Source organism: Stenella coeruleoalba, assembly GCF_951394435.1.
Source record: "Stenella coeruleoalba genome assembly, chromosome: 7".
Classification (NCBI taxonomy): domain Eukaryota; kingdom Metazoa; phylum Chordata; class Mammalia; order Artiodactyla; family Delphinidae; genus Stenella; species Stenella coeruleoalba.
In genome coordinates, this window is record NC_137153.1 from 79,825,910 (window position 1) to 79,853,254 (window position 27,345).

General features: G+C 39.5%; 1 protein-coding gene across 5 annotated transcripts in view; it reads right to left on the reverse strand.

The window, feature by feature from the left end:
- PRUNE2 (prune homolog 2 with BCH domain) overlaps positions 1 to 27,345 on the reverse strand; it is a 377,855-nt gene that overhangs the window by 169,486 nt on the left and 181,024 nt on the right. For all 5 annotated transcript variants that reach the window (XM_079925976.1, XM_079925978.1, XM_079925977.1 and 2 more), the window contains one exon: positions 25,004 to 25,098. In XM_079925976.1, the coding sequence (XP_079782102.1) occupies positions 25,004 to 25,098 (95 nt within the window). The remainder of the gene's footprint in view (positions 1 to 25,003; positions 25,099 to 27,345) is intronic.

A 27,345-nucleotide genomic window follows, 5' to 3' on the forward strand; every position in this document is an offset into this window, starting at 1 on the left:
CCGAGAAGCAGCTCTGGCCAACCTCCAGAATTAATTCACAGAAACTATTATTCAAACTAGGACTCAGCTATAGGCACATAGGTGTCCTAAAATCAAGTCTACCTTCTTCTGAATAGTGCCACCGTCAATGGCGCTGGTCTTCAAGGACATCTGCACACTGTCAAAGCACCCTAACTTTACAGTCACCAAACCGGTAAGACCCAGACAAACACTGAGAGGAATCAAGCATCAGACACAAACTCCTGCCTTTGGAAAAGATCCCTCCAGGGTCATCCTGTAAATGGCATCTTAGCTGACACCACTGGATCTTGAAACAGCCTGAAGATCAGCCTCAGTCCACAGAGAGTTCATGACTCCACTTGTCTTAGTTTGTAATCCAATCTAATTTTGAGTCGCTGATGGCCCCTGAGAGAGCCAGTGTAAGTTCTCCCGAAGTGATGTGACCATGTTATCTCTACCTTATGATTTCTTGTAAACAAGTTTGAGAAAGAGGGACAGCATGACGAAGGGCAGAAAGGGGCAGGTGAAGGCAAGAAAAAGAAGTGTAAATATTTTGTTCATGTTAAAAATCAGACTTTCACTAACAGCGTCCAAATATGTGACTTATAATGAATCATGTATCTCATTTTTTTATAACTGATAATAAGTATATCCCATTAATTCAAAATCTCAGGTAGACATAAAAATCACATACAACTTTGTAATCAAATGTCCAGAAATAATTTGGTATTGAATTACTTATGCCTGGACTCTGACTTTTCATATTGAGAGAATTTCTGAGAATAAGACTCAAACAGATTGATCCTGAGATGAAAAGACTACTGTAAAACAACTGCAGAATCTTATAAATCAAAGGGAACTTATTGACTGTCCCAACCCTTGACTTCACAGATGGCTCATTTTGTTGAATCCAGACTCTAATATTTAAATTGTATATAATTTGGGTAAAAATTCTTTTCTTTACAAAAGATAAGGGGTCATTAATAAAATCAATGCCACATACATTGATGAAGAAAGCATAATACTCTTCTAACAGTGACCCAAGCCTCAAATCCTGCCAATTCCAAAAGAATTTTTTAAATAGCCAAGAAGAGGGTCTGCAGAAGGGGTTATGGAACTGATTGGCTCAAAGACCAAAAATAAGAAACAATATCATTGAATGACAAGGGCTGTTAAAATAAAACCTCACTGTGATGATTCCCCTTACACACAGGAGAAGCAGGAAAGGGATGGCAAAAATGATAGGAAAGAAATGGGGGAAAAAGGATCTGAATGAGGAAAACAGTGAAAACTAGAAGACAGAACTGGAGCTAGCACAGGATTCAGAGACTGATGGATTCACTCAGCCTGAATTCACAGGGAGCCTACTCAGTGCAGACACTGTGCTAAGGGCTGGAAATTCATGGGAAGAGCAAGAAGACACAATTTCCATACTCAGAGTCACAGTCTAGGGGAGGGAGACAGTTAAGCAAACCAGAAGTTTCACAATAAAGCAATAAACACTGTGATCGAATAATATAAATGGAACTAGAAGAGCCAAGAGGCAGAGTTCCCAATTCTTGCTCGAGCATCTCGGGAGAAGATGCGGGTTCTGAATCTCAAGGGCTTAGGAGTCGGCGGGCAGGCGGGAGGAGGAAAAGCAGTGGAGGTGAGAGATGTGTCCCTGTACAGGCACAGGCAACAGGAGGACACAGAACTTTCGATATCGCCTGCGGGTCATTCTCATGGTAGGAATGAAGTACAGGGTTCTCACGAAGGAGGGTAAAGATGCGGTCGAAGTAAACTAGAAGTAGGACTTGATTTAGCAAGTGACGGAGAGGCATGGAAGGGTTTTGAGCACAGGAACAATATGGCCCAAGGCATAATCTAGAAAGTGAAGAGGATGAATTAGAGAGGGGCGCATCTAAAGAGAGGGACGCCAGAAAGGAAGGTCTGCAGTACCGCCCAAAGGATGAAGAACACGAACTTGAACTAAGGTGGAAGTGCTGGGGCTGGAAGGAGGTGAGGGCTTCGTGAGTCGCTGGGCAATGGAGGTGACGGGATTTGACAGATGCTCAGTAGAGTGGTTGGTAGAAGGTGAGGAGAGGTCAGACATAAGGCACAGTGAAGGGTGCAACTGGAAAGTGTCAGAGTCCAGAGCAGTGAAAAGTGGCCGCAGAGAACAGGGACCCTCCTGAAGGACGTGCAAAGAAACAGGCATCGTAAGAAGGCGGGGATCTGGACGTGAATTGCTTCCACCTCCTGGCTATTGTGGATAGTGCTACTATGAACATGGGTAAACAATAGTATATTTTTAAGTATGAAGTGCTTACCAGGAAGAAAAAGGCTAAAGATGAAGCATCTGAATGCTCTCAGGGACCCACACCGGGTACCTCAAACAGTCACAGAAAGTTCAAGGCTCCCCCTTTATCTCTACCATCATTAGAGAGTCCTTAAGCACACTATCATGCTATAGATCTAGGAGCAGAAGGTTTTTGTAATCAATAGGTTGGTGCAAAAATCTCTCTTTCCTTGGATTCGACTTTCCCTGACTCTTGCAAACTGAAAATGGTAAGATTCAGGCCAAGATCAGGAGAGGCACTGAGGAAAAGGTACTTCCCCAATCCGTTGTCCTGTCTGTTGCTAACTTTGACAAACGCACTCCTTGGAGAGCCACACACAATCCAGTCCAGGTCACCAGGGTAGAAGACTTCATGTATGGGACAGTGATATCAAAACTTAAGATCAGGGGCTTCCCTGGTGGCGCAGTGGTTGAGAGTCCGCCTGCCGATGCAGGGGACACGGGTTCGTGCCCCGGTCCGGGAGGATCCCACGTGCCGCGGAGCGGCTGGGCCGGTGAGCCATGGCCGCTGGGCCTGCGCGTCCGGAGCCTGTGCTCCGCAGCGGGAGGGGCCGCGGCAGTGAGAGGCCCGCGTATCGCAAAAAAAAAAAAAAACAAAAAAACTTAAGATCAGTGCTTTCCAATGAATGTGCCAGGAGCAAGCCAGAGGTGTGTTGCCAAATTTTGATCCATGTGTAAAAGCTATTTTTGCCTCCATTGAGCATACAGATTGTTACTACAGAGCCTTAATGGAATATTGAATAGGGAGGATATGAGATTCAGAGTGGGGGTGGGAGGAGGTATAACATTTTCTAAGTTAAACATAGAAGGAGCTGTGTTACACCATGCTGGCCCTAGAGAAAGCGCACATGTGTATCAGAATATTAGAACGTTAAAGAACTTTGACCCATGTGCACACTCAGCCGGGGTGGTCAGGACAGTGAAAGTTCTACTCCAATTGGAAGGGTAAACAAGAAAATCGTGTGATCACTGTCGACCCCTTCATAGATACCATAAGTTCCATTTTGTGCAATAGCAATTGTGTTGAAATCAATACTGATTTACTTGGAGTCGTTTATAATTTATTGATACTCAAATGTGACACCTACCAAAAAACTGTTTTAGAAAGAGTTCAATGACCACAAAAGAGGTGAGAACCTCTGCCCTAGTGCTAACTTTCTTGAAATGTCCCCTATGTGGCAAATACTCCCTGGAATGTACAGCAGCAGTCGCTGAGAGATCAATTAGATTAGAAACCCAGTCTCTTTCTGTCAGAGATGTGATCGATCCCGTTTTTTGGGAAATAGCAGAGCAAAATGCATATGAAGTTTTTGTTTTTTACTGTCATTTATGGGTGTTTTTTTAAATTAATTTTTATTGGAGTATAGTTGCTTTACAATGTTGTGTTAGTGTCTGCTGTACAGCAAAGTGAATCAGCTACACGTATACATATATCCCCTCTTTTTTGAATTTCCTTCCCATTCAGGTCACCACAGAGCATTGAGTAGCGTTCCCTGTGCTATACAGTACGTTCTCATTAGTTAACTATTTTATACACAGTATCAATAGTGTATATATGTCATTCTCAATCTCCCAATTCATCCCACCCTCCCCTCCCCCCAGATATCCATACCTCCATTCTCTACATCTGTGTCTCTATTTCTGCTTTGCAAATAAGTTCATCTGTATCATCTTTCTAGGTTCCACATATAAGTGATATTATACTATGTTTGTTTTTCTCTTCCTGACTTACTTCACTCTGTATGACAGTCTCTACGTCCATCCACATCTCTGCAAATTGCACAATTTCGTTCCTTTTTATGGCTGAGTAATATTCCATTGTATATATGTACCACATCTTCTTTATCTATTCTTTTGTTGATGGACATTTAGGTTGCTTCCATGTCCTGGCTATTCTAAATAGTGCTGCAATGAACACTGGGGTGCATGTATCTTTTGGAATTATGGTTTTGTCTAGGTATATGCCCAGGAGTGAGATTGCTGGGTCGTATGGTAATTCTATTTTTAGTTTTTTAAGGAACCTCATACTGTTCTCCACAGTGGCTGTATCAATTTACATTCCCACCAACAGTGTAAGAGGGTTCCCTCCTCTCCACACCCTCTCCAGCATTTATTGTTTGTAGCTTTTTGATGATGGCCATTCTGACCTGTGTGAGGTGATACCTCATTATAGTTTTGAGTTGCATTTCATTTCTCTAATAATTAGTGATGTTGAGCATCTTTTCGTGTGTTTGTTGGCCATCTCTATGTCTTCAGGGTGTTATTATTTTAAATTTAAAATATCCAAATTAAGTTTCCAATTCTTCTTTTGTCATTTAATTGCTAGTCCACGGTGCTGTTGTGTGTTTTTGGCAATGGATTGCTAACCTCTGTGAGGTTAAATAACCTTTGTATCAGTTAGTGCTTCGGGAAAGAAGACATTGAACCCTAGTCTTCTGGACACAGAATTCATGTCTGCAGTGAGCCTCAGACGCTCTGTTTGCTCACCTGGATTGATAGACAATCAAGAGCAATTTCCATCTATTTTTAAGATTACTCATAATGTTAGACTGTGTGCATATGTTGTCAAGGAGTGGAAACTAATGCTGAATAACATATGAATAAATTACAAGATATATTTTACACTTAACATTTTTCAAAAAGCGCCTCCTGCTGTTAAAGCCCATGCCCCGTAAACATCATCAGTAAAGCAGTGATAAAAGCAAGGATAACAACCCTCAAATGATAAATTGGTCAAATTTAGAGAAGTCAAAATAAGCAGTACTTTCCTTACTAGTCAAATGCAAAGGTTACACACACATGCTCACCAACTGCCTTTCTCCTAGTGGTAGATTATAAAACAGTGATTTCACTTGTGTTCAGAAACAAACATGAGTAAAAGCTATTAACCAAGGTCTAATAGTTATCTAATAAATATCTTAACTGAATGATATTTCTACATATAGTATTGCATTAGGACTGCTTAAAAAGGAAATATTAGCTGCATACAATTCAGAAGGTTTTTGCTGTCTTTGAAAAGAGTAGCCTCAAATAAAATTGATTAGCAGAAAAGAATATTAGAATATACTTATACCATAGTCTATGTTTGGAATATGAAATAGATATAGAAAATTTAGCATGGATACAATTCAACATCACTTAGCAGGTTATTAATGAAAAGTAATAGAAGTTAATTGGCATCACTAAGTAACTAATTTCTTAAAATGATGATTTCTTTAATCACAGCTATTTCTACCGGGCAGACATCAAAGCTTTCTTTATAAGATGAGTAAGTACATTTTAAAATATGTACAATTTTAAACGATTTGGAAGCGTTCCAGAATCTAATCTAAAGAAAACCATGTCTATCTTTCCAATTTTATCAGATTATAATTTATTAATCATAATGGAAATAATTTCCATTTATCACTCTAAAATACAGTTTCCACTTATCAATGTAAAAAAAGAGGAAATCTAAAGGTAAACTCTCTCCAAGTGCTATGTGGATCCAATAATAAATGTTATCAAATCATTTAATATGATATAAAACATTTCCTGCCACTTTTTTTCTGTAAGAGTCACTGGAAACGAGATTAAACGAGCAAAGCTTCTCATTAGTCAGTCAGTCGAAGCCATCAGTACTGGATAGAGTTGATGTTCAGAATCTGACCTAGGGCATCAATAAAACAACCAAGACATGGACTCTTTCAATGGTGTATAAGCATTATGTCATTAATCAAGCTTGGATTGTAACAGTCTATTCTTATGAGGTGACAAATTAACCATATGGATACCTCACAGATGACAAAACTAAGATATATTAAACTCTGTGGGGTAAACACACCCCCAGGCAAATCTAATAGACTGACATTTTTAATACTAATTGAAGCTGATTGATTTACGTATTCTACGTTTTCAGCTCTCCGAAATGATGTATTTAATGTTTTATTTTTAAACACAATTAAAAAATAATATATAAATATATACATACTGCAAATGTAGTACAGATAACAAATTCATTTAAGCCCATTTATGCACATTAGTAACACACCATGTGGCAGAGAGACTAGGACTACAAGAAGACCCCTTGGCGATTTATTTTATATTAAATCCCTAATGGCCTCTCCTTATCTTTGCAAAAATATGCACGAAAGTCCAGACTATGCAGCCATTGAAATGAATGGTTATTTATTTGCTAAACGAGAACCCTATGTTTAATGTTCCTTAGACATAAGGTAGTCTGGAAAAGTCGCATTCCTACAGCTCCATACATCATTTATTTTACATACCCTAACTTCTCACAACAGGCAGCGGAAAAATATCTCTGAACAGCATTGTAAGTTGCTGAGATTTTTGTTTCCGATTCCATTACTGGAAGATTAAATGTTAACATGTTTACTTGCTTTTTTAGCAACAAAAACAAATTCATGCACCATCTTGGTGCCTGACACACACATGAATATAAAATGGAAGAGAGTTGGCAGAAAACAAAAACTAAAATCAAACAATGGAAGAATATCAAAAGTTCAAACTTGTAAATAAACCTTAATTAAATACAAAAGAGAAAGCATCGTGTACTTTAAATCTGTCTGCAAATAATACACTAATAATTAGAAAGTTCTAATAGTGGATTCTTGCTCTTTCAAAGAAAGAAGGTTTTTTTTTTCTCTTTATGTAACGTGCATAAAATATGCCCCAAACTTGGTCCTGGACATATTAACTTTTAATATTCGTCCTGACGTCAACACACTTTCCTATCAAATCACTTAATGTCGGGTTCACACAAATAAAATGTTGCAGGTCCAGGGATATCCTTAGGAGATAAGCAAAAACACATTGTTTGCTCTCTCCTTCACTGCTTTCTCCATCTAACTTCCAACAGATTCTCATAGAGTTAAAATCGAGGAAGTTTTTTAGAAGAAAGAATTCACAAAGGAATGAATACCCAGCAGGGAGGAATGTATGGAATGGGGGATGGGACAAGACCACCTCATCTTCGAGGAAACGGTAACTCAGCTTTCTCTATACATATATACATAATGCAGAACAAGCAGGACTCAAAACATGCAATTTTAGGATCACGCTGTGGGGTTAGTTCTTGCTTTGATCCTATGTAAAAAATCAGGCAAACCCCATGATTTTTCTGCACAGTCTTAGGTAACAAAGCTTCTCAGGCACTTCAATTTGCAAGTCTCAGCTGAGTAGCCACAACTGCAGTCTTTAGTAGAGTTAAGATTCTACTCTCCCGCAGCAATGCTGGTTACCGGTGGGAGGGAGTGTGATCTCTTCTTTCTTTCCCCACCTTCCCTTCTACTCCGCATTCATTTTGCTAACTGTAGTTTCTGACCGCTTTTGGGTTGGAGCATGAGGAAGTAAGATGAAGTCGGAGGAGTAGGAAAGTTATTACTCGACTGTTACTTTCCAGCGTACCTAAATTTTAGAGTTCTCTGTGCTTCACAGGTGGGTTACCTTCATGGGCTCCCTGTGGATCTGTAGTTGCTCCCATCTCCTATCTCCCCTGCCCTCCTGGATGGGCGGAATCCACTTCTCACTTCCCCAGCTCTTAGGAAGCTGGCTCTGACTCCGGCTTCTCTCAGCTGAGGTATGCATTTTTCACTTCAAGTCAGCCCACTTGGGCAGGATCCACGAAAAACGCACGCTGGCTCTCTCGCACACGTAGCCCAGATCTGGCCTGGCATAAATATTCCTGCATCCACTACTCTTAACAATTTTCTCAGGGTGAAGGCTACTGCATGCAGCCACCTGTTCTATGTCCCACCGTCAACATAGCCAGTCAGCACATCTCTTGCCCTTTAGATTTTCTGGGTAAGAATGAAACACCTGCCCGCTGTGTCTCCCAAACTGAGAGGGTCACATATGAGTCTCTCTGGGTGGCCTTTCAGAACCCACTGCTCAGGCTCCAGGGGAGGGACTGATGCCCCCTCTCCCTTAATCACATGGGACACACACATCTCAAAACGTCTCCTCTTTTCTATTTCCAAATTTCAATCGTTTTATTCCTTCTAAGATGGTAAAAGCTTCAAAAGCACTGTAAGCAGATTTCACCTACTTCTTTTGAAAATTTTGTATCATGGTCTCACAGATGGCTTTGGGAAGGGTTATCTATTGTCTCCATCCCTTTTTTTTTTTTAAATCTTTATTGGAGTATAATTGCTTTACAATGGTGTGTTAGTTTCTGCTGTATAACAAAGTGAATCAGCTATACATATACATATATCCCCATATCTCCTCCCTCTTGCGTCTCCCTCCCACCCCTCTACGTGGCCACAAAGCACTGAGCTGGTCTCCCTGTGCTATGTGTCTCCATCCTTCTACTGAACCTTTTAATTGAACGTCTCTGCAAGCTGTGTTCCTTTGGTCCCTGCAGAGCTGGTCTCCATCCTCCTCCACCCTGCTCTCTGCCGCAGCACAGAGGCCCTCTGGACCACATCAAGAGTCTCTTCTAGACTCGCGTTTCCTGTTGGTTTCAGCCAATGGGAAACCCTAACAGGTGCTGGGAAGGAGGAAGGAGAGTGATGGCAGAGTGTTTACTCCTACATTTCCTTTCATTTGGGGTCACTTTGAACTTGGGCACTCCTTGACCAAAGGCTCTTCCTGAGGTGGCCCTCTCTTTTCAACATTCTCCTTCCAGGTTCTGGAAACTTCTCCTTTCCTTCTCCTTTCATGCTGAGGGTAATAACCCCTGGGACACCACTCTCTTCCCTGCAGTATCCCTCACTCTGCCTTCACCTAATAAAATGGCTCACTTTATTAGACCGACCTCAAATTATCTCAATTGAATGGGCCACCTGTTCCCGCTGGGACTGATACTATCTTGTTACAAAATATGTAGCTTGAGATGCACAAACATATTTTTCAAACTAAACTATACCATGTGCAAATATGAACATGCCCAGTTTCCTATTGCTTAAGAGTTTTGAATAAACATTTCGAACGTGATAATCCTGTCTTTTTACACTTTATAATTTCCTATTTCTATGAATTCTTGAAAATTCAAAGCAAATCTTTATAAACTTATAGTCCATAAAAACCTTCTCTACTACTGGAGACCTTTAAGCCTGCTGGAAGAATACAGAAGCCCTGGAGCCCCAGTCCCATCCTAAGAGGCAGATTTACCAGTTGAATCAGTCAAAAAGCAAGAACTTCATTTCATGATTGTCCTCTCCCAGTGATTCATTGGTAACTTGACTCTTCCAATGGGCCTAAGAACATCTGATAGGATGGCCTTCATCTGAATAAAATCTAAGACAACTGAAACCACAAAAAAGTTACAAATACTTGAGAAACTAGATAACAAAGATTCCTGTTAGGAGGTTCTGGTGGATTTTAAGTGATCACAGATTATCTCCAGCTCCTCCCATTTGGAGGTGGAGTCTCTTTCCTCACTCTCTCTGGGCTGGCCCCATGACATGACTTGTTTTGACCAGTAACACGTGGCATGACTTTGTGGGGCTTGCAAGCACCCAAAGTTCTTGCTTCCACCATCTTGGAAGGCTTCTGCTCTAGAGTGAAGAAGCCTGGGATGAAAGGCCATATAGAGAGAGAGGCTCAGCCACTTAGCTATTCATTCCAACCCTCCCAGCTGAGGCCCCACCCATGTGAGTGAGGCAACCCTAGATCAACCAGTCCAGCAGGGCCATCAGCTGACTGTAGTCACAGGAGTAAGCTCAGACAAGACCAGTAGAATCATACGAATTACTACATTGTTGTTCTTTGAAGCCACTTAGTTTTGGGGAAACATGGACTTTCTTATCTGTCATACCAGAATTATGTCCATGGCCAGTTAATTCAGTAAGAGAATTCCAGAAAAATATAGACTAGGTAACCATTGATGGTAACGGTTAGCTTATTCTTCTGTGACCCAACATAGAACAATTAGGAAAGAATGAGGACTTTGGAATCCGCTGTCCCTGGGTTGGAATGCTTACTCTGTAGTTTATTTCCCGTTTCTGAGTCTCAGTTTAATCATCTGTAAAACAGATATAATAACTGCCTATGTACATCATAAGGAAGGCATCAGGATTTTAAAAGATAACTAATATAAAGCACCTAACATAGTGCTAGAAACTTGGTGAATGCCAATTTCCTTCCTCAGTATCCGTGTATATGTGTCCAGAAGTTGGAAACTGAATCAAATGGCTCTAAGCCAATGGTACTCAAAATGTGTCTGGACCAGCAACATCAGCATCCCAAGGAACTTATTAAACATACGTATTCTCAGACCCCAACCAGAGCTATTGATTCAGAAACTCTGGTGTCCTGTATTGCCCCATTAAAGCCAACTAAAATTACCAATCATTCATGAGCTTGTACTATAGTATCTAGCCTATATTTCAGCTAGATACTATAGTATCTAGCCTATATTTCAGCATATAGTAGCTACTCAGTAAAAATGTTTGATGACAAATGACTGTTAATGGGTGATTAAGTGGATGGATGAGATGAGTGCATGCTTTCAAACCCTCCTCTTCAACCCTGGTGTCCTAAGGACAGATTAGCCAGTCTGACGTGCTATAGGCTGACCTGGTGATGTCAACAACTGTAATATAGGTTGGGAGCCTCATTGGTTGGGCTCCATGGGAAGGTAGGTACAAGATGACTGTTTGATTTGGGTTAAAAAGAAAGCACTCTTAAAGACCCAAACAATGAAGAGTCAACAACAGGTGTGCTTGGCATGGGCATTCCAAAGACACTGAAAATTAGATTTCATAATGGCATCATGAAAAGAATGCTAGTCTAAAATGCTGGAAGGCAAAACATAGCCACAAATACTTCATGCCATGAACTACCATTTCTAGAAGAGTCTACTACAGTTAATTTACAAGTTGGAAGTAATAATGGACTTATTTCAGGGGTATTCATGGAGGTTCAATGAGAAAATAAAAATAAAATGCATGGTACATAGTAAACACTCAACGAATGTTGGATACCATTACATTTATGTTTAAAATTTGAATTATTCGAGGTATTGGCTAGCGTCATGCTATGAATACAAAGAGCATTAAATTATTCTTTTGAAGGAATAAAAGAAGACGATAATAAATTACCAAATCCCAGTTCTAGCACCTTGTTCTGTTTTCCCCTTTCTACCACTAGGTGACACCACCAACCTACCATAACCCACTCTTCTCCCACAGATTCCACACAGCCAATCTTCACAATCACTGTTGATTAAGGAACAAGATGTCTATTCTGGAAAGAATCCTAAATTATTCTTTTGTTTGAGTCTTCTTATTTATCTAAATTGCCACTGGCTATTTGGTATAAATTTATTATTTCCTCAGTGTGTACTAAAAAAGAGTTTTTGTTACTTAAGGAACCAATTCAGCATTTACCTACACGGATGGGAAAGAAGCACTCTAATACCATCCCACTTCACAGTTTCTCTTATGTACATGTTTCTTCTGTCACAAGAAAAAGGAAAAATTTTCCTTTAGTTTCACAGCCTACTTTTCTATGGCAAGTTGATACAATGTAGTAATTAACCATTAAAATATTGCCTATGATTCACAGGAGTGTTACAGACAAACTAATTTAAACCAAGGTCAGGTCTCCAAATCAGCAAAGTAACTCTGAAAGCGGGTGAGAGAGAAAATAAACAAGAGAAGAGGTAAGCAACAGCTGCTATTAAAAGTAACACTGGGCAGCTAAAACCGGTCTGAGTATATTCCTAAAAATGTAATTAGCCAAATCCTTCCAGAAATTAAACCATCAAAATGACATTATAGTACACTTTAAAAATGTATTTACAGAGCGAAAAAGCACTCATCCTAGCATATCACTATGTCCTCAGGGTTTCCCTTCTCGTAAAGAAAGATGCAGAAGAGAATTAGATATTATGCTATTAAAAAGTTCAAATTATCACTGATATATTTTGTGAAATGCTATTTCTTAATTTCCTCAGCAGTGCTGAAGTTGAGAATGAATTAACTTAATAGGCTGGTTTCTTTGTCATTTTATTGGGTGGTTAAAATGACTAGAACCAAAGACTACCTATTAGCTTTCCAAATACCAACATTTATTAAAGGGTCATGATAAGAGAGGTACTGAATTCTACCATATCACAGAGCTCATTTTCTCAGGAAGGCAGGCATGGATATTCCATTTCCTGCACAAGGAAAGGGTCAATTTACTGCTCCTACTAAAGGATTTCAGTAAAACAGAATTGCCTGCTTATTACTTTTGAAGTCTAGAAATGTACCATTTTTATTTATATAAGTTGCAGCGATACATGAATTTATTCAAAATGCCTTCTGACAATATGCCCATTTCCCCACAGTGACTGTGAACTTAAGAGATAGGTCCCCAAATAAGGTGACAGAGGTACCAGAAATACCATATCTAAATGGAGAGCCTTAGACATTTCGGTGACATATAGAAAGACTTTTTATTGGCTTCTTAATTACAAATAATTAAGAAGTTACTGGAAGAAAGTGCAGTAATATCAAAGCAGGAGAAGTGGCAGTGAAGAATGGAATAGGGTTTCTGCAAAGGAGCAGGTGGACATATGGTAAAGGGAAAAGCTGTGTGAAACCTGCAAAGGAAAGGAAAGACAGGAAGTGATTAAAAAAAAAAAAGATATGCAGAAAATGTGGTCCAAAGACTATTACCAGATCTCACTAGCACAGCCCATGACAGTGAAGTTCAGGAGGAAACTGGTGACAACCCAGGATGCATTGCTGACGAGAACAAGCTCTGTGTCTCTAGCAGAATAGAAGAGACCAGAGAGTGGAGAAGACAAGGCTTCCAGGGCAAGAGCCTGAGCCCCCAGCATGCGTGGTGACTGATGAATAGAGGCAGTGGTGACTGTGATGTCTTTGTCCAAGTAGGAAAGACCCTAAAGACTAATTATCCAATGCTCTTCAGTACTGTACACATGAACCATTATCTCTAGCTGCAGTGTGGCCCTACCCACTCTTAATCTAAGCCAAGATTATTAACTGTCTCAAATATACCATTGACCAAAGTGCATGAAACCAGATGAGTAAATTATCATAAATTAAGATTCTACTTTTCCTTGATTCATAGAAGAAAGTCTAGGACTTAATGACACAGTTGGATATGAGAAGCAATCCCCTTCTTTGGTAAAGTCTCCAAAGATGGTCACCTTCAATTCCTCCCCTCCCTATAGGCACATGCTCCTCCTCACATCAAGAATTGGGGTCTAAAGGTTGCCCACTCTCACCACTATTATTCAACATGGCTTTGGAAGTTTTAGCCACAGCAATCAGAGAAGAAAAAGAAATAAAAGGAATCCAAATCAGAAACGAAGAAGTAAAACTGTCACTGTTTGCAGATGACATGATACTATACATAGAGAATCCTAAAGGTGCTACCAGAAAACTACTAGAGCTAATCAGTGAATTTGGTAAAGTAGCAGGATACAAAATTAATGCACAGAAATCTCTTGCATTCCTATACACTAACAATGAAAAATCTGAAAGAGAAATTAAGGAAACACTCCCATTTACCACTGCAACAAAAAGAATAAAATACCTAGGAATAAACCTACCTAAGGAGATAAAAGACCTGTATGCAGAAAACTATAAGACATTGATGAAAGAAATCAAAGATGATACAAACAGATGGAGAGATATACCATGTTCTTGGATTGGAAGAATCAACATTGTGAAGATGACTATACTACCCAAAGCAATCTACAGATTTAATGCAATCCCTATCAAACTACCAAAGGCATTTTTCACAGAACTAGAACAAAAAATTTTGCAATTTGTATGGAAACACAAAAGACCCCGAATAGCCAAAGCAATCTTGAGAAAGAAAAACGGAGCTGGAGGAATCAGGCTCCCTGACTTCAGACTATAGTACAAAGCTACAGTAATCAAAACAGCATGGTATTGGCACAAAAACAGATATATGGCTCAATGGAACAGAACGGAGAGCCCAGAAAAAACCCCACACACCTACAGTTAATTAATCTTTGACAAAGAAGGCAAGAATGTACAACAGAGAATAGACAGTCTCCTCAGCAAGTGATGTCAGGAAAGTTGGACAGTGGCATGTATATCAAGGAAGTTAGAACACACCCTGCCACCATACACAAAAATAAACTCAAAATTGCTTAAAGACTTAAATATAAGACTTGACACCATAAAACTCTTAGAAGAGAACATAGGCAAAACATTCTCAGACCTAGATCATATCGATGTTTTCTTAGGTCAGTCTCCCAAGGCAGGAGAAATAAAAGCAAAAATAAACAAATGGGATCTAATTAAACTTAAAAGCTTTTCACAGCAAAGGAAACCATAAACAAAACAAAAAGACAACCCTCAGAATGGAAGAAAATACTTGCAACTGAAGCAACCGACAAGGATTGATTTCTAAAATATACAAACAGTTCACGCAGCTCAATATCAAAAAAACAAACGACGCAATAAAAATATGGGAAGATGATCTAAACAGACATTTCTCCAAAGAAGACATACAGATGACCAAAAAGCACATGAAAAGATGCTCAACATCATTAATTATTAGAGAAATGCAAATCAAAGCTACAACGAGGTACCACCTTACACCGGTCAGAATGTCCATCATTCTGTCTACAAATGACAAATTCTGGAGAGGGTGTGGAGAAAAGGGAACCCTCCTACAGTGTTGGTAGGAATGTAAGTTGGTGCAGCCACTATGCAAAACAGTATGGAGGTTCCTCAGAAAACTAAAAATAGAGTTGCCATATAATCCTGCAATCCCATGTCTGGGCATATATTCAGAGAAAACTATAATTCGAAAAGATAACATGCACCCAATGTTCACTGCAGCACTATTTACAATAGCCAAGACATGGAAACAACCTAAATGCCCATCAACAGATGAATGGATAAAGAAGATGTGGTACATATATGCAATGGATACTACTCAGCCATAAAAAAGAATGACATGATGCCATTTGCAGCAACATGGATGGACCTAGAGATTATCATACTATGTGAGGTAAGTCAGAAAGAGAAAGACAAATACCATAGGCTATCACTTATATATGGAATCTAAAATATGACACAAATGAACTTATCTATGAAAGAGAAACAGACTCACAGGCATAGAGAACAGACTTGAGGTTGCCAAGGAGGTGGGGGCACAGGGGAGGGATGGACTTGGAGTTTGGGGTTAGCAGATGCAAACTGGTATATATAGAATAGATAAACAACAAGGTCCTACTGTATAGCACAGAGAACTATATTCAAAATCCTATGATAAACCATAATGGAAAAGAATATGAAAAAGAATGTATATATGTAAAACTGAATCACTTTGCTGCACAGTAGAAATTAACACAACATTGTAAATCAACTATACTTCAGTAAAATAAATTTTAAAATACACACACAAAAAAGAATTGGGGTCTAATTCCCAGCGATGTGTTTGTGCTGACTTGTACAGGTTGGTAAGCAATGATTGTAAAATTTTCAGGAAATTTGCAAACCCACCATTAACAAATTAAACACAGCCATTTAAAAAATTATATTAAATATTCTACATTAAATAAATTATATTAAAAACAAAAGTCATAAATTCTCAAAACGCATCACTTCCGAATTATTCTACTACATTATCTATGCTCTATTGCATCTGTCTGCTGGAGAAGCTATATATTGGTATGCTTCTGTGCATCTCTCCCCAATCTGTTTTTTTTTTTACAAATAAAATTGTAATATATTTAAAGTATACAACAAGATGATGAGCTTTTTTTCTTTTCTTTTTTTTTGTGACAATGCTTAAGATCTACTCTTAGCAAATTTCAATTATACAATACAGTGTTAGAACTATTCCTTACTGTGTTTTGATGATATCACATTGGTACCTTGAAACTGGCCATAGTAAGATATTTACACTATGAAAATTGGCAAACACTACAAATCAAAGCTTGTTTAATTGATTTATTGGTTTTCTACAGCAGGTGTTGGCAAATTATGGCCCATAGGCCAAATTCAGCCCATTGTCTGTTTCTGTACAGCCAGTGAGCTAAACACTTTCTAATCGTTATTTAGTTCCACATAAAATCCTCACTTTTGCCTCTGGACCATAAAGCCTAAAATATTTACTATCTAGCTCTTTGCAGAAAAAAATTTGCCTGTCTCGACTTAAGAAAGTAATGGAGAAAGTTAATTATGTAGGCTAAACTTAAAAGTGGATTGTGTTTCTAGCCATTACGTTGTGAATAGCACAAAAATAAAAACAAAACTCTGAGGACATCTTCTTCCAGTATTTGAAAACTATTCTTTAAGTCAGCAGAGAAGTCATTCATGCTGTTGACAAACAGGTAAAGTTCAGACAAAAAATCTTTGTTGTTTCACTTTCTTGTTAAAAAAAAAAAAATCAACCACATTCTCGTTGGAACTATACTGGTTCATCAATTGCAGTGCAAGAGTTGCATTAAAATTAAGTAACTCATTCTGTAAGAATCGATTGTATAGAATTTACAATAAAGAGTATGTAATTTGTAAATTGTGGGCTATATATCCTGCACATCAGTAATATGTGTGTGTTGTTTTTTTTTAGAGAGCCCATTGTTAAACATTTACCAGCACACCACTGCTAATTCTATTTTATCATCGATCTGGGCTGGCCTTAGGGAGTTGCATGAACAATAAAATATGATGGAAGTGATATTCTGAGATATTTGAAGTTAGGTCACAATAATCGCAGATTCCATCTGAGTCTCTTCCAAAGCTCGCTCTTGTGGCTCTCTCGCCGAATCTGTCAGGCTGTGAGCAGCCCACACCCGGTGAGTCCCAAGTGAGCTCACAGGTGACTACCATCTGACTGCAACTGCATGAGAAACTCTGAGCAAAAACTGCCCATCTGAACCCCAAAAAAGCCAAAGAACTATGAGAGATAATAACATCTTAGTTTAAGTCTCGAGGTTCTGGGGGTGGCCTGTGACACAGCAGTAGATAACTGGAACACCATTTTATTCTGAGGAGAAGGCACTGAGCAGGGAGCCAGTTGGACCCAACACCTCATGACCTCAGGAATCCTAGGTTGGGGTATCGCAGCTCTGTTTTGTTCCATGTCCTTGGTGCTAAGCAGACGCATGGGCACATTGCGGGGCGGGGATATAATGAAAAGAGAGAGCGGTTATGGATGATACACACCCACATTTGCATGTAAATCTGAATCATACTGTCCACCAGAGATGCAGCATGTAAAATACCGTCAAATGGGACACGGACTCTACCCTGTTCACTCACTAGCAATCAACCCCATCTGGGCTTCCTGGAGTGGCAGGGACCTCCCTCCACAGCTTTCTTCCTTTCTGCCCCAGGCCCAGTAGCCATTTTTGAGGCTAACTTCCCCACAGCCTCTTGAGGAGGCCATGTCCTCATAGCATCTGATCTCATTATTGCATTCCCACTTCACAGTTGCCCAGGGAAGTCAGTGGGGATTTCTGGGCCCTGAGGAGAGTTTATGCCTGGGGCAGGTTCTGTGTTTTCTATGCTCCTCCCTTTCCACTTCCTCCATGTAAATACACTTCTATAGCATTTCAGGGGAGAAGGAGAAGTGTCCAGGGCACCACCCCTTCGCAAAGAAAGCACAGTGCATAATGAGTAACTTTATGATCTCTAAATATTGAGTATTGAGGTATTTTGTACCATTGAGGGAAATAAATATAAAGAAGTATGGCTGGATAGGCCAAGTTTTGTGAATTATTTAAATCCATTTGAAACTGGTCAATAGGTAAAAAAAGCAAAAACATCAAGTTGCCTCCAACCTCAGTTTAGCTGTAACTCCAAAACAGGAATTCCATTATAAGGTATTTCTAGATAGGCCAGTTTTGCAGACTTCATCTGTTATCTTAAAATACTTTGGGTCATCTGCAGAAGGAGCGACCTACCTACAAATTGTAAGGATTCTAAATATTATACGCTTCAGCTGCCCAGCACATTTTTTCCCAGAGACAAAGTGCTATTGCAGCTGATATGATAAACCATTCGTTAAATAGGGAATTTCGATTCCCTCATTTTAATTACGTCTCATTACCAAGAACTGCTCATAGCTCAGAGTAGGAATGCAAGTCTACTTTTCTGATTTCAGGTTTCACTTTTTTATCCTGCCATTGTCCTCAAGAAGCTATGAATTATTAGCTCTAAATTAGTTTCAAATTATAATTCACACTTCAGAGGACTCACACACACTGACTGTTCAATTCACACGATGAAAGTCACCTAACCGTGTTTGTCATTTGCTTTAAACCCCTTTGGACTCTTCAGCCAGGTATGAATTGAGAACTCCTAACACCTCAACTACTCAGAATTTCGTTATTAGGAATTACCATAGCGCTCAAAGTAATACTGTTTCCTTTCCATAAAAAATCTCTACCATTAAAATTTTTCACTGATTTGGGCTGCTATTTTGAACACACATTTGAAAAAGTTACATTACAACAAGGTAAACCAGAATACCCATGTCCTTGAATTCTAGAGGCAGGCAGAGAAAAAAAAGCAGAATTCCTTCCTTCCTACATGGTGTGTCCTATCCCTCACCTCATAATCTTTTTTCTTATTATTTTTATCTACTTGACTTATTTTTCCAAATCTCCTCTATATGATGGGCTGATAATAACATTTACTATGAATACTTAGATGATGTTTACAGATCAAAAATTAAAATGATTTTTAAAAGAAGCAAAGATATGAACATAAACAAGAAGTGGCTTGGTACCAAGAGTAGGGAAAACAAGAGTTCCAACCAAGGACTGCTTAAGGATGTCTGTCGAGGCTGCCCAACACCTGGAGTTTGTGGCAATGATTGACAACTGATGACTTACTAGCAAACCCCCAAGTGTGCATCATATCCCAAGTAGTAAACACAGTGCTTGGGCAGAACAGATCCAGATTTTGGTCCCAGCTCTGTATTAGACAAATGATTTAACCTTTTTAGATTCTAATTTCCTCACCTCCAAGATGGAGATTGTGGCAGAGACTGGCTAATTATTCTTCAAACTGTTTCTTCTTCTTGGACATACAGTTAGACTGCATTTCTCAGCCTCCCTGCAGTCAGATGCAACCATGTGACTGGGCCAATGAAACATGAGCAGAAGTGACAGATGCTACGTTCTGAAAAGATCCATAAAGTCTCCCACCTTTGGCCCTCCAAGCTCTTCTCCATCTTGAGAGACAGGATGGATGGAGATGTCTCACGCAATCTTGGGAGCCACACGTTAAAGATGGTCTCTGAATCACCCCTGGTCACACAACCAGGAACACTAAATTGGATTTTGCTGCACGAGCAAAAAATGCATAAGTTATGTGTCGAGTCTTTGAGATTTGGGGTTTACCTGTTACTGCTGTTAGAGTTACCTTAACTAATACAGGGGTACTCATAGCATCTCTACCTCATGGGGTTGCTGGGAAGATTAAAGAAGACAATGCTTGCAAGTTCTTACTCTACTGCCCGATACACAGTGAGCCTTGTCATCAAATGTTAACTCCGTCTTAGCAAGTAGGAGTTGGCAGCCCTGGACCCAAAAGGAAACAGAGGCAGTGGTTACACATATTTCCACTGGTTAGCCAAACAGCTTTGAAAAATACCTCCAGCATAAGCGTTAGGCATTTTGAAGAATATGCTAATCAAAAATAATATATACTTCCTCAAATATTACTATGCATTTTACGACAAAATAAGGTAGGTAAATACTCTAGAGGTATTTTCATCCTGAACTCCAAAAAACTCCAAGCTCAGACAATGAAAAATCATGTTTCACGCTTAAATCTGGTAAACCAGGTTTCATATTGGTTCACTGAGTCTTAAATCACCTGTTACAATGGTTCAAAGACGCATCACTGCAGCCTGAGTAAAAATGTTCACTTTCGTTAGGGAGGAGTTTAACAGTGATCTTAGGAATTCATTCTGGTCCGTGCTCTGAATGCTAAGGGAAAAGGTTGGTAGGAGGGAAAAGGAGTTTTTCCCTTCTCAGTGTTCCAAGGGGCAGCTTGGCTGGTAATCGCTGTGCAGGGCATCCCATGTGTTCTATTCCAGGTTTCAAATAGCATAGTGTCTGGTCAGGAGGGGGCCCCAGAGAGAAAACAGGCTGGAGCTATTTCCTCAGACTCCAGCTCTGAATAAAGGAGACAAAATTTCAAGAGTTGGAAATCCCCACTTTTCCTCATTTGAAGGAAATTGATTTAAAATAAAAACATGTGGGAGTGACAGATGAAATGTACTTAACAGGCGATAGGTTCATTCATACAGTCTTATTATATGTGAAGTCCTAACCTCCAGCACCCCAGAATGTGACTTTATTTGGAAACAGAGTAATTGCAGATATAATAGTTAAGATAAGGTCATCAGGGTGGGCCTTAATCCAATACGACTAATGACCATATGAAAAGGAAAAATCTGGAGACATGCATAGGGGGAAGATAATGTGAAAACAAAGGCAGAGACCAAGGTGGTACTTCTATAAGCCATGGAATGCCAAAGATTGCCTGTAAACCACCAGAAGCTAGGAGAGAGGCATGGGACAGATTCTCTCTCAGCTTTCAGAAGGAACCTGTCCTGCCAATGTCAGATCTTGGACTTCCAGCCTCCAGACTGTGACACAATAAAGTTATGTTGTTTAAGCCACATAGTGTGTGGTGCTTCGTTATGGCAGCAAACTGACACAGTATATATGTGGCAATATTCATAACATGATTGGTCATAACAAAAGTGATCAAGTCAGCGCCTGGTTATTGTTCTTCCTGAAGAAAGATGCTAATGACTTACAGCCTCTTGGGAAATGCTTAAAGGAGATGTAATAATACTTGGTGTTGGCAAGGGAACTATTCATGTGGTATCGCCATGAGCAATCTCATTTGCTTCATTGGCACCTTATTGGACTGGAAAGATTTGTCCCTTTCCCTTAACATCTAGACATACTGCTTTGCTAGGAGTAAAGTAGGCCCAGGATGTATAATTGCTGCATTCTGCTGGAGCGAATGGAGCATAAAGGCAAAGTTTGTTCCAGTTAAGCACGTACTTTAATATCCATAAATTCTCTTCTTTATTTTCCCTAAGGCTTTACTATTTAAAGTTTTTTAACATAGATTTGGTTTTTGGCAACCTTCGTTTCTCTCTACTGGTTCCTCCACTAAAATGCAGAATTAGAAGAAAATCAAAACCACCTGTGTCTCTTTCCTGATAATCAAATTGGCAAACAATGAAAAGGGCACAAAGGATCAGGTACAACCATAATGAATGAGGTGGATTCCTATACATGGTGTGTGTGCCCCACAGGATGTGTGCTATATTCAGACTCAGAATGAACCGGAGGCCATGTGAAATGGGACTGCAGTATCTCTTCCATGGTCCTAGCTTCCAAGTCCTCTCTGCAAGAAGAACTAGCCCTCTGGCCATGCTTCTGATATGGCCATTTTTAATTTTTATTTTTGGCGGTACACGGGCCTCTCACTGTTGCGGCCTCTCCTGTTGAGGAGCACAGGCTCCGGACGTGCAGGCTCAGCGGCCATGGCTCACGGGCCCAGCCGCTCCACGGCTTGTGGGATCCTCCCGGACCGGGACACGAACCCGTGTCCCCCGCATTGGCAGGCGGACTCTCAACCACTGCGCCACCAGGGAAGCCCCCTGATATGGCCATTTTTTTATCTACTGCTTTTCAAGGTCACACTCGTTCTGATCTCACATATTGAACAAAGCACTGAAACTCAGTATTATTGTAATTATTTACTTTCGACGGTAGATTTTCAATAACCCATATAACCTTAATTAGAACAACTATCATTTGTGAGATATACTACAATAAAAAGGAGAGACAAAAGGTTTAGTAGCTTTCTCTTTATAACGTAGAGGGCCAGAGTGAACCCATCTGTCAAAGGTAGTGGTTTCTACCACCCAAACCAGTGCTTCCCTCTGAAGGACATTCTATATATGTTTCAAGGAGACAAATTCCTCTTATTTTCTCAATATTTCCACCCAAGAAAGTTAACTGGGTCATCAGGCAAATAAAAGCCATGACACATACAACTGTGGAGTTGCAAAGGGCCATTGAAAATGTAAGGAATCCTCTTTCCCATTGCTCCGACATCACACAGAACTTCCAGCTGATTCCTTCCAGTGACAAGTAACCCATTCAAATTTGGGACTGCTGGATAAGCAGTTCTACTGATAAATATGTGGGCCATATTTTATCTAGCTGATCTCAGCCTTCAGCTACAGTTGAAACCGACTGGAAGGAAACAAAGTAAATTGGCCTGGATGCATAGTTAGACGGCTTTGCTTTCCTAGCTGACTTACTTAAATTTAACAGGAAATGAAAATCAGGTATCAAAGGAACAAATGGCAGACACCAACGTGTATCTGTATTAACCGAGTACCTACTATGTCCCCAGCACGGTGTCAGGAAATCAAAGGGAGACAGAAGCCAACAATACCATCTTTACCCCCAATTAACTTAAAATATTGTCTAACCATGATTAAATATTTGAAACAAGTTCAAAATTAATGGAAGATATAGTATATATTTAAGTCCTAAGTTGGTCAATTTTGCAAGTGGTAATAGAAAATGGATAATTTCTACAAGTCATCATGAAGTAGCTAGGTCTTGACCATGCTTTGAAGGACAAGTAAGATTTAGAAAGTCATAGGAACTAAGAAAATTTCTTTGAGAATATGTCTAGATTTAAAGGGCTATTAGACAGCTGTTCCAAAACACACAAAATAAGACGGGGAATTCTGTCATTATTTTTAAATGGGAATGGGAAAGGAATATTGAAATATAATCAAATATAGATAGAGATTGTGAAAATGCCACTGTATCACAGGATGATCTATGGAGAAAAACAAACTCTGCCCTTAACTTGGGGATTTTTCCAACTAAAAGATTAAATAGTGTACATTTTCTCTCTCAAAGAAGATATACAATGTTATTAAGGAGTTCCTTCTGCATTTCTCAGTTATCTTTAATATCCCTGTTATGTACAAGTGAAAAGCTCTCATTCAGCTGATTAGAGTTTAATCTGTGTACCCTTCTTTATATGTATAAATGTCCTTCTCCCTCCTCCCAGAAGATCATATAGCTCTTCCAGAGATGTACTTAGCCGCCTGATTAATTACTGGCCCTCTATGTAAATTACTGTCAAAATTAAGACGATCTTTTTATCACTTATTCAGCTTGATAAACATTTACAGTTTAACATATCTGACAGAGCCATTTGTATACTCCTATAATATAAATGAAGGTACATTAAAGCTACAGTAAATCTATAATAATAATAATAGCCTTAAAATAATTTGCTAACTACAGACAGTTCCCTAAGCAATTACAAGATGCTCTATGTTGATTTAGAAAGGAATTCCAAACAAGGCATTTAAAACCTAATAAGATGCCATTAAATGAAGGGAGACGGGAGGGGGGAAAGAGAAAGAAAACCCTAAGGCCTGAACTGGTAGAAATGATTCTCAAAGCCACTGACCCTTGCAAGATCCATGTCTTCCTTGGATTTCTAGACACAAAGCAGATTTGTAATTGAAGTGATGATCTCATTACTACATCCCAAATTGCATGTATTTCTTGTATTGAGTCACATCACCATCTAATCATATGGAGCATTTATCAATTCGAAAGTCCACAGAAACAGTTGAGTTTCTATATGCAATGAGAATATGGTCTGTAAACTATATCACCATCAAGTGTGAGTATCTTTAGCGACAACACTCTGCCTCTTGGTACTCATATGGATGTACAAGCCGAACTACAATATCAAAACACCTAGGAACAATTTTACAAAGAAATCACAGAAAAAGCCACCTGGTTTGCTCTTGGGTTTTCCGAGGCATGGATACCCGATGCGTGCCTGCTATGCCCTAGAAATATACACAGTGATACAGTCACCATTACCACCAGAAAAATAAAAAGAATAGCAACATACAGTTCTAAAATCTAAAAGACAAAATGCCTAGACAGCAATTTTTATCTCCATAAACTTGACTTGAGAGTTCAGTGCCTCAATTAAAGGTGGATCGCTTGATCAAGGCAACGTAACAGTAAAAAATACTCAGAGTTCTGCACGGCATAAATGTGCCTCTGTAAAATATAATTCCCATTAGTTAGGTTAATTAAGATTAACGTGCAAGTCACTGAAAAGCCCCAAAGTAAACAAAAGACAATTGACCAAGGAAACATACAAAGTCAAGAGCTGCATTCACTTTGAATCATTCATTTAACAGATTGGAAGGAGGGTCTTATTAATACTTGATTTGTCACCATTGATTCTCAAAATGACATGGATCCAAATAGCTTACAAAAGCCAAAGGACAGCTTGGTTTCTTAGAACAGATCTATGGACAATGCAGGGTAGTGCACAGAAAAAGGAAGTGAATCTAATCACATGTATAATCATTGTTATTAAACAGGATATACATATACATACACATACATGTATACATATGTGATTATGTTTTAGGTTTTGTTTTACTGAGATGAATGAAGTGGCACTCATCTTGTTTGGCATTTTTCATTGGTTTAGCATAGTGTTTTCACCCAAAATAATAACCCGCATTCCTAGTCAAATATATCACAAAGAAGCAAATATATCACAGCAAAAGACTAACACTAACTTATGCAATAGACAGAATCGTATTCCATTTTCTCAGAATGCAATTGTGTGAAATCTGTCATTGCTGAAAAAGCTTTCCCACCCTTACCTCCAGGGTCATGTTCACGCTACTAATGGCCACTTTTATTTCTCCATCTGAAAGTTCCTTCAGATCCTTCAGCATTGTCTGTTCAATACTCAAACCTGTGGATTAGAGAAAAAAACAGTATGTTATACTTGGGGAACTTTTTTGGTAATATCAAGGGATTATCTAAAGAAGTCGCCCTGTTAATTTCAGTATTTCCCCTCTCATATTTCTTTTAACCATAATAAACACACATATTAAGGCAAAAATCACATTACTGACAATGTTTGCATCAGTTAGGATCCCAGCAGGAAATAGCATTCACCCTTCAGGATGCAAAAGAAGATTCTTTAATGGCAGGACTCTTACAGAGATGTGGGCGGGACTGAGAAAACTAATAAAAGATAGTGAGGCATTCGGAGACTAGCAGAGGTTCAAAGGAGGGAAACAGGGATCTGGAACAGTAGAAGAGGGGCTGCCAGAAACTTAGCACCAAACAGGAAGGGAGCAGGGAAGAAATATTACAGTCTCTTCTTCCTTTGACTCCCACGCCCCATATGTTTCTAAGTCTTCCCATGGACCAAATCCAACCAGAAACCAGTAATCTTCAGGGGAGCCCAGAAGATCAAATACTCAGAGGTCAGACTCTGGAAGCCCATAGCAGATAAAAGCAGAGAAGGGAAGGGGAGGAGGTAAAAAGAAAAGTAGCATAACCAAGCAAATAACCAAATAATACCTAAGAAGGCCACGATTTGCTTTCAGGATGCATTAAGGTGAGTCTCCATGTTTTCAACTGTAATTTTACTCAAAATGCACTTTATAAATATGACCCATAAAACTATCATAATTAAGTTGGTCCCCCTTGTAATAGGCTCTGGCAATAGGAGATAAAGGATTACTTAAATGATGGGAGGAATAATCCAGAAGGGATAAATTATCCAGAACTGCATAGTTTTTAGTCAGCTGACCCATGTGCTTCAATAAAATTTATCACAGAAAATCAGGAAAGGCTCTGGCTTAACAATGAATTCTCACCCTAGGTTATTGTATCAGATTAGGCCTAAACTCTTGAGAAGACGACTTACAGTAAAGGCCAGTAAAGCACGTATCTCCTACCCAGATGCATATTAAGACAGCAGAGTCAACTACTTGCCCTTCCAACTTAGAACACTGTCAATCACAGCAGTATGGGGAAACAGATAGGTACTAAATATTTTTCTTCGACTTGAAGATTGGAAGGCTTCAATCTATCATACTACAGCGTAAAATGCTTTATAGAATATACAGTGACATTAAAAGTTTGGTCTAGTTTTGAAAATGAATGACAAAATGCATACCATCATGCAGCTATACATCCACGTACATCTTGTGCACATGCACAAGAGCATATGTAACAGAAGGTGTGGCAGGTGCGTCAGTGTCCCGTCCACATTTCCTCAGACTTTCCCAATGCAGGGCCCTCAACCACTAGCACCTGCATCTCTTTTCCTGAGGGCTTTCTCTGGCTGCCAGAGCCCACCCTGGGGGAATTAACAGTCCCTGGGACTAAGTACCCCTCAACATTCCAGTGGTATGCTCATAACAAAACCTGAGTTGTAGTGTTCATTTCTGTGTTGTCAATCCTTCTACCATGACTGATTTCAACCTGCCAACCCAACATCAACCCACTCACAAAATTCCTGAAAATTTAACAATCAGCTCTTGGAGCTCTGATAAACAAGTTGCAACGTGCCACTGCACCCCTTGGGTAGGAAAACTCTGCGGTGCAATTTTACACTCTTTTGCAGAGTTCCCTAGCGGGATGAAGGCCTGGTTTCCCACAAAGCTAACTTGCTTGTTAAAGCGCTCCATGCCCTATCAGTGTTTTCCGGGATCACTTCCCAAATAAATTGCTTTGCCTAAGGCTCTGCCCCGAGGGATCCCGAACTAAGGGAGAAAGCTATGCACCTTAAAGATAGACTGTCTGGGTTTAAATCCTGGCCTGGCCACTTCCTAGCTGTGTGTGTGATGATGGGAAAGCAAAGATGCCTTTCTGTGCTTCAGTGTTCCCATCTGGAAATCGGGCATAATAAATAATTCCACCTGACAGGGTTGTCGCGAGGACTCTAATTCATGCAAAGTTATACCATCAGAACCTTGGACATATTAGGCACTTAATGAACTACATCTATTATTATTATTATTAAACAATTGATCCAGGAAATCCACTCTCTTGACAAAGCCTAGACTTACAGAACACTTTTTTCTGCTTAAGAGTCTTATTTTTTTCTAAAATTAATGGATTGATGAAATCTCATTGTGCTTGACATTGCTCCTGCCACATTCTCAAAATAGAACCCTCTCAGCACAGAGATTTCATGTGATGA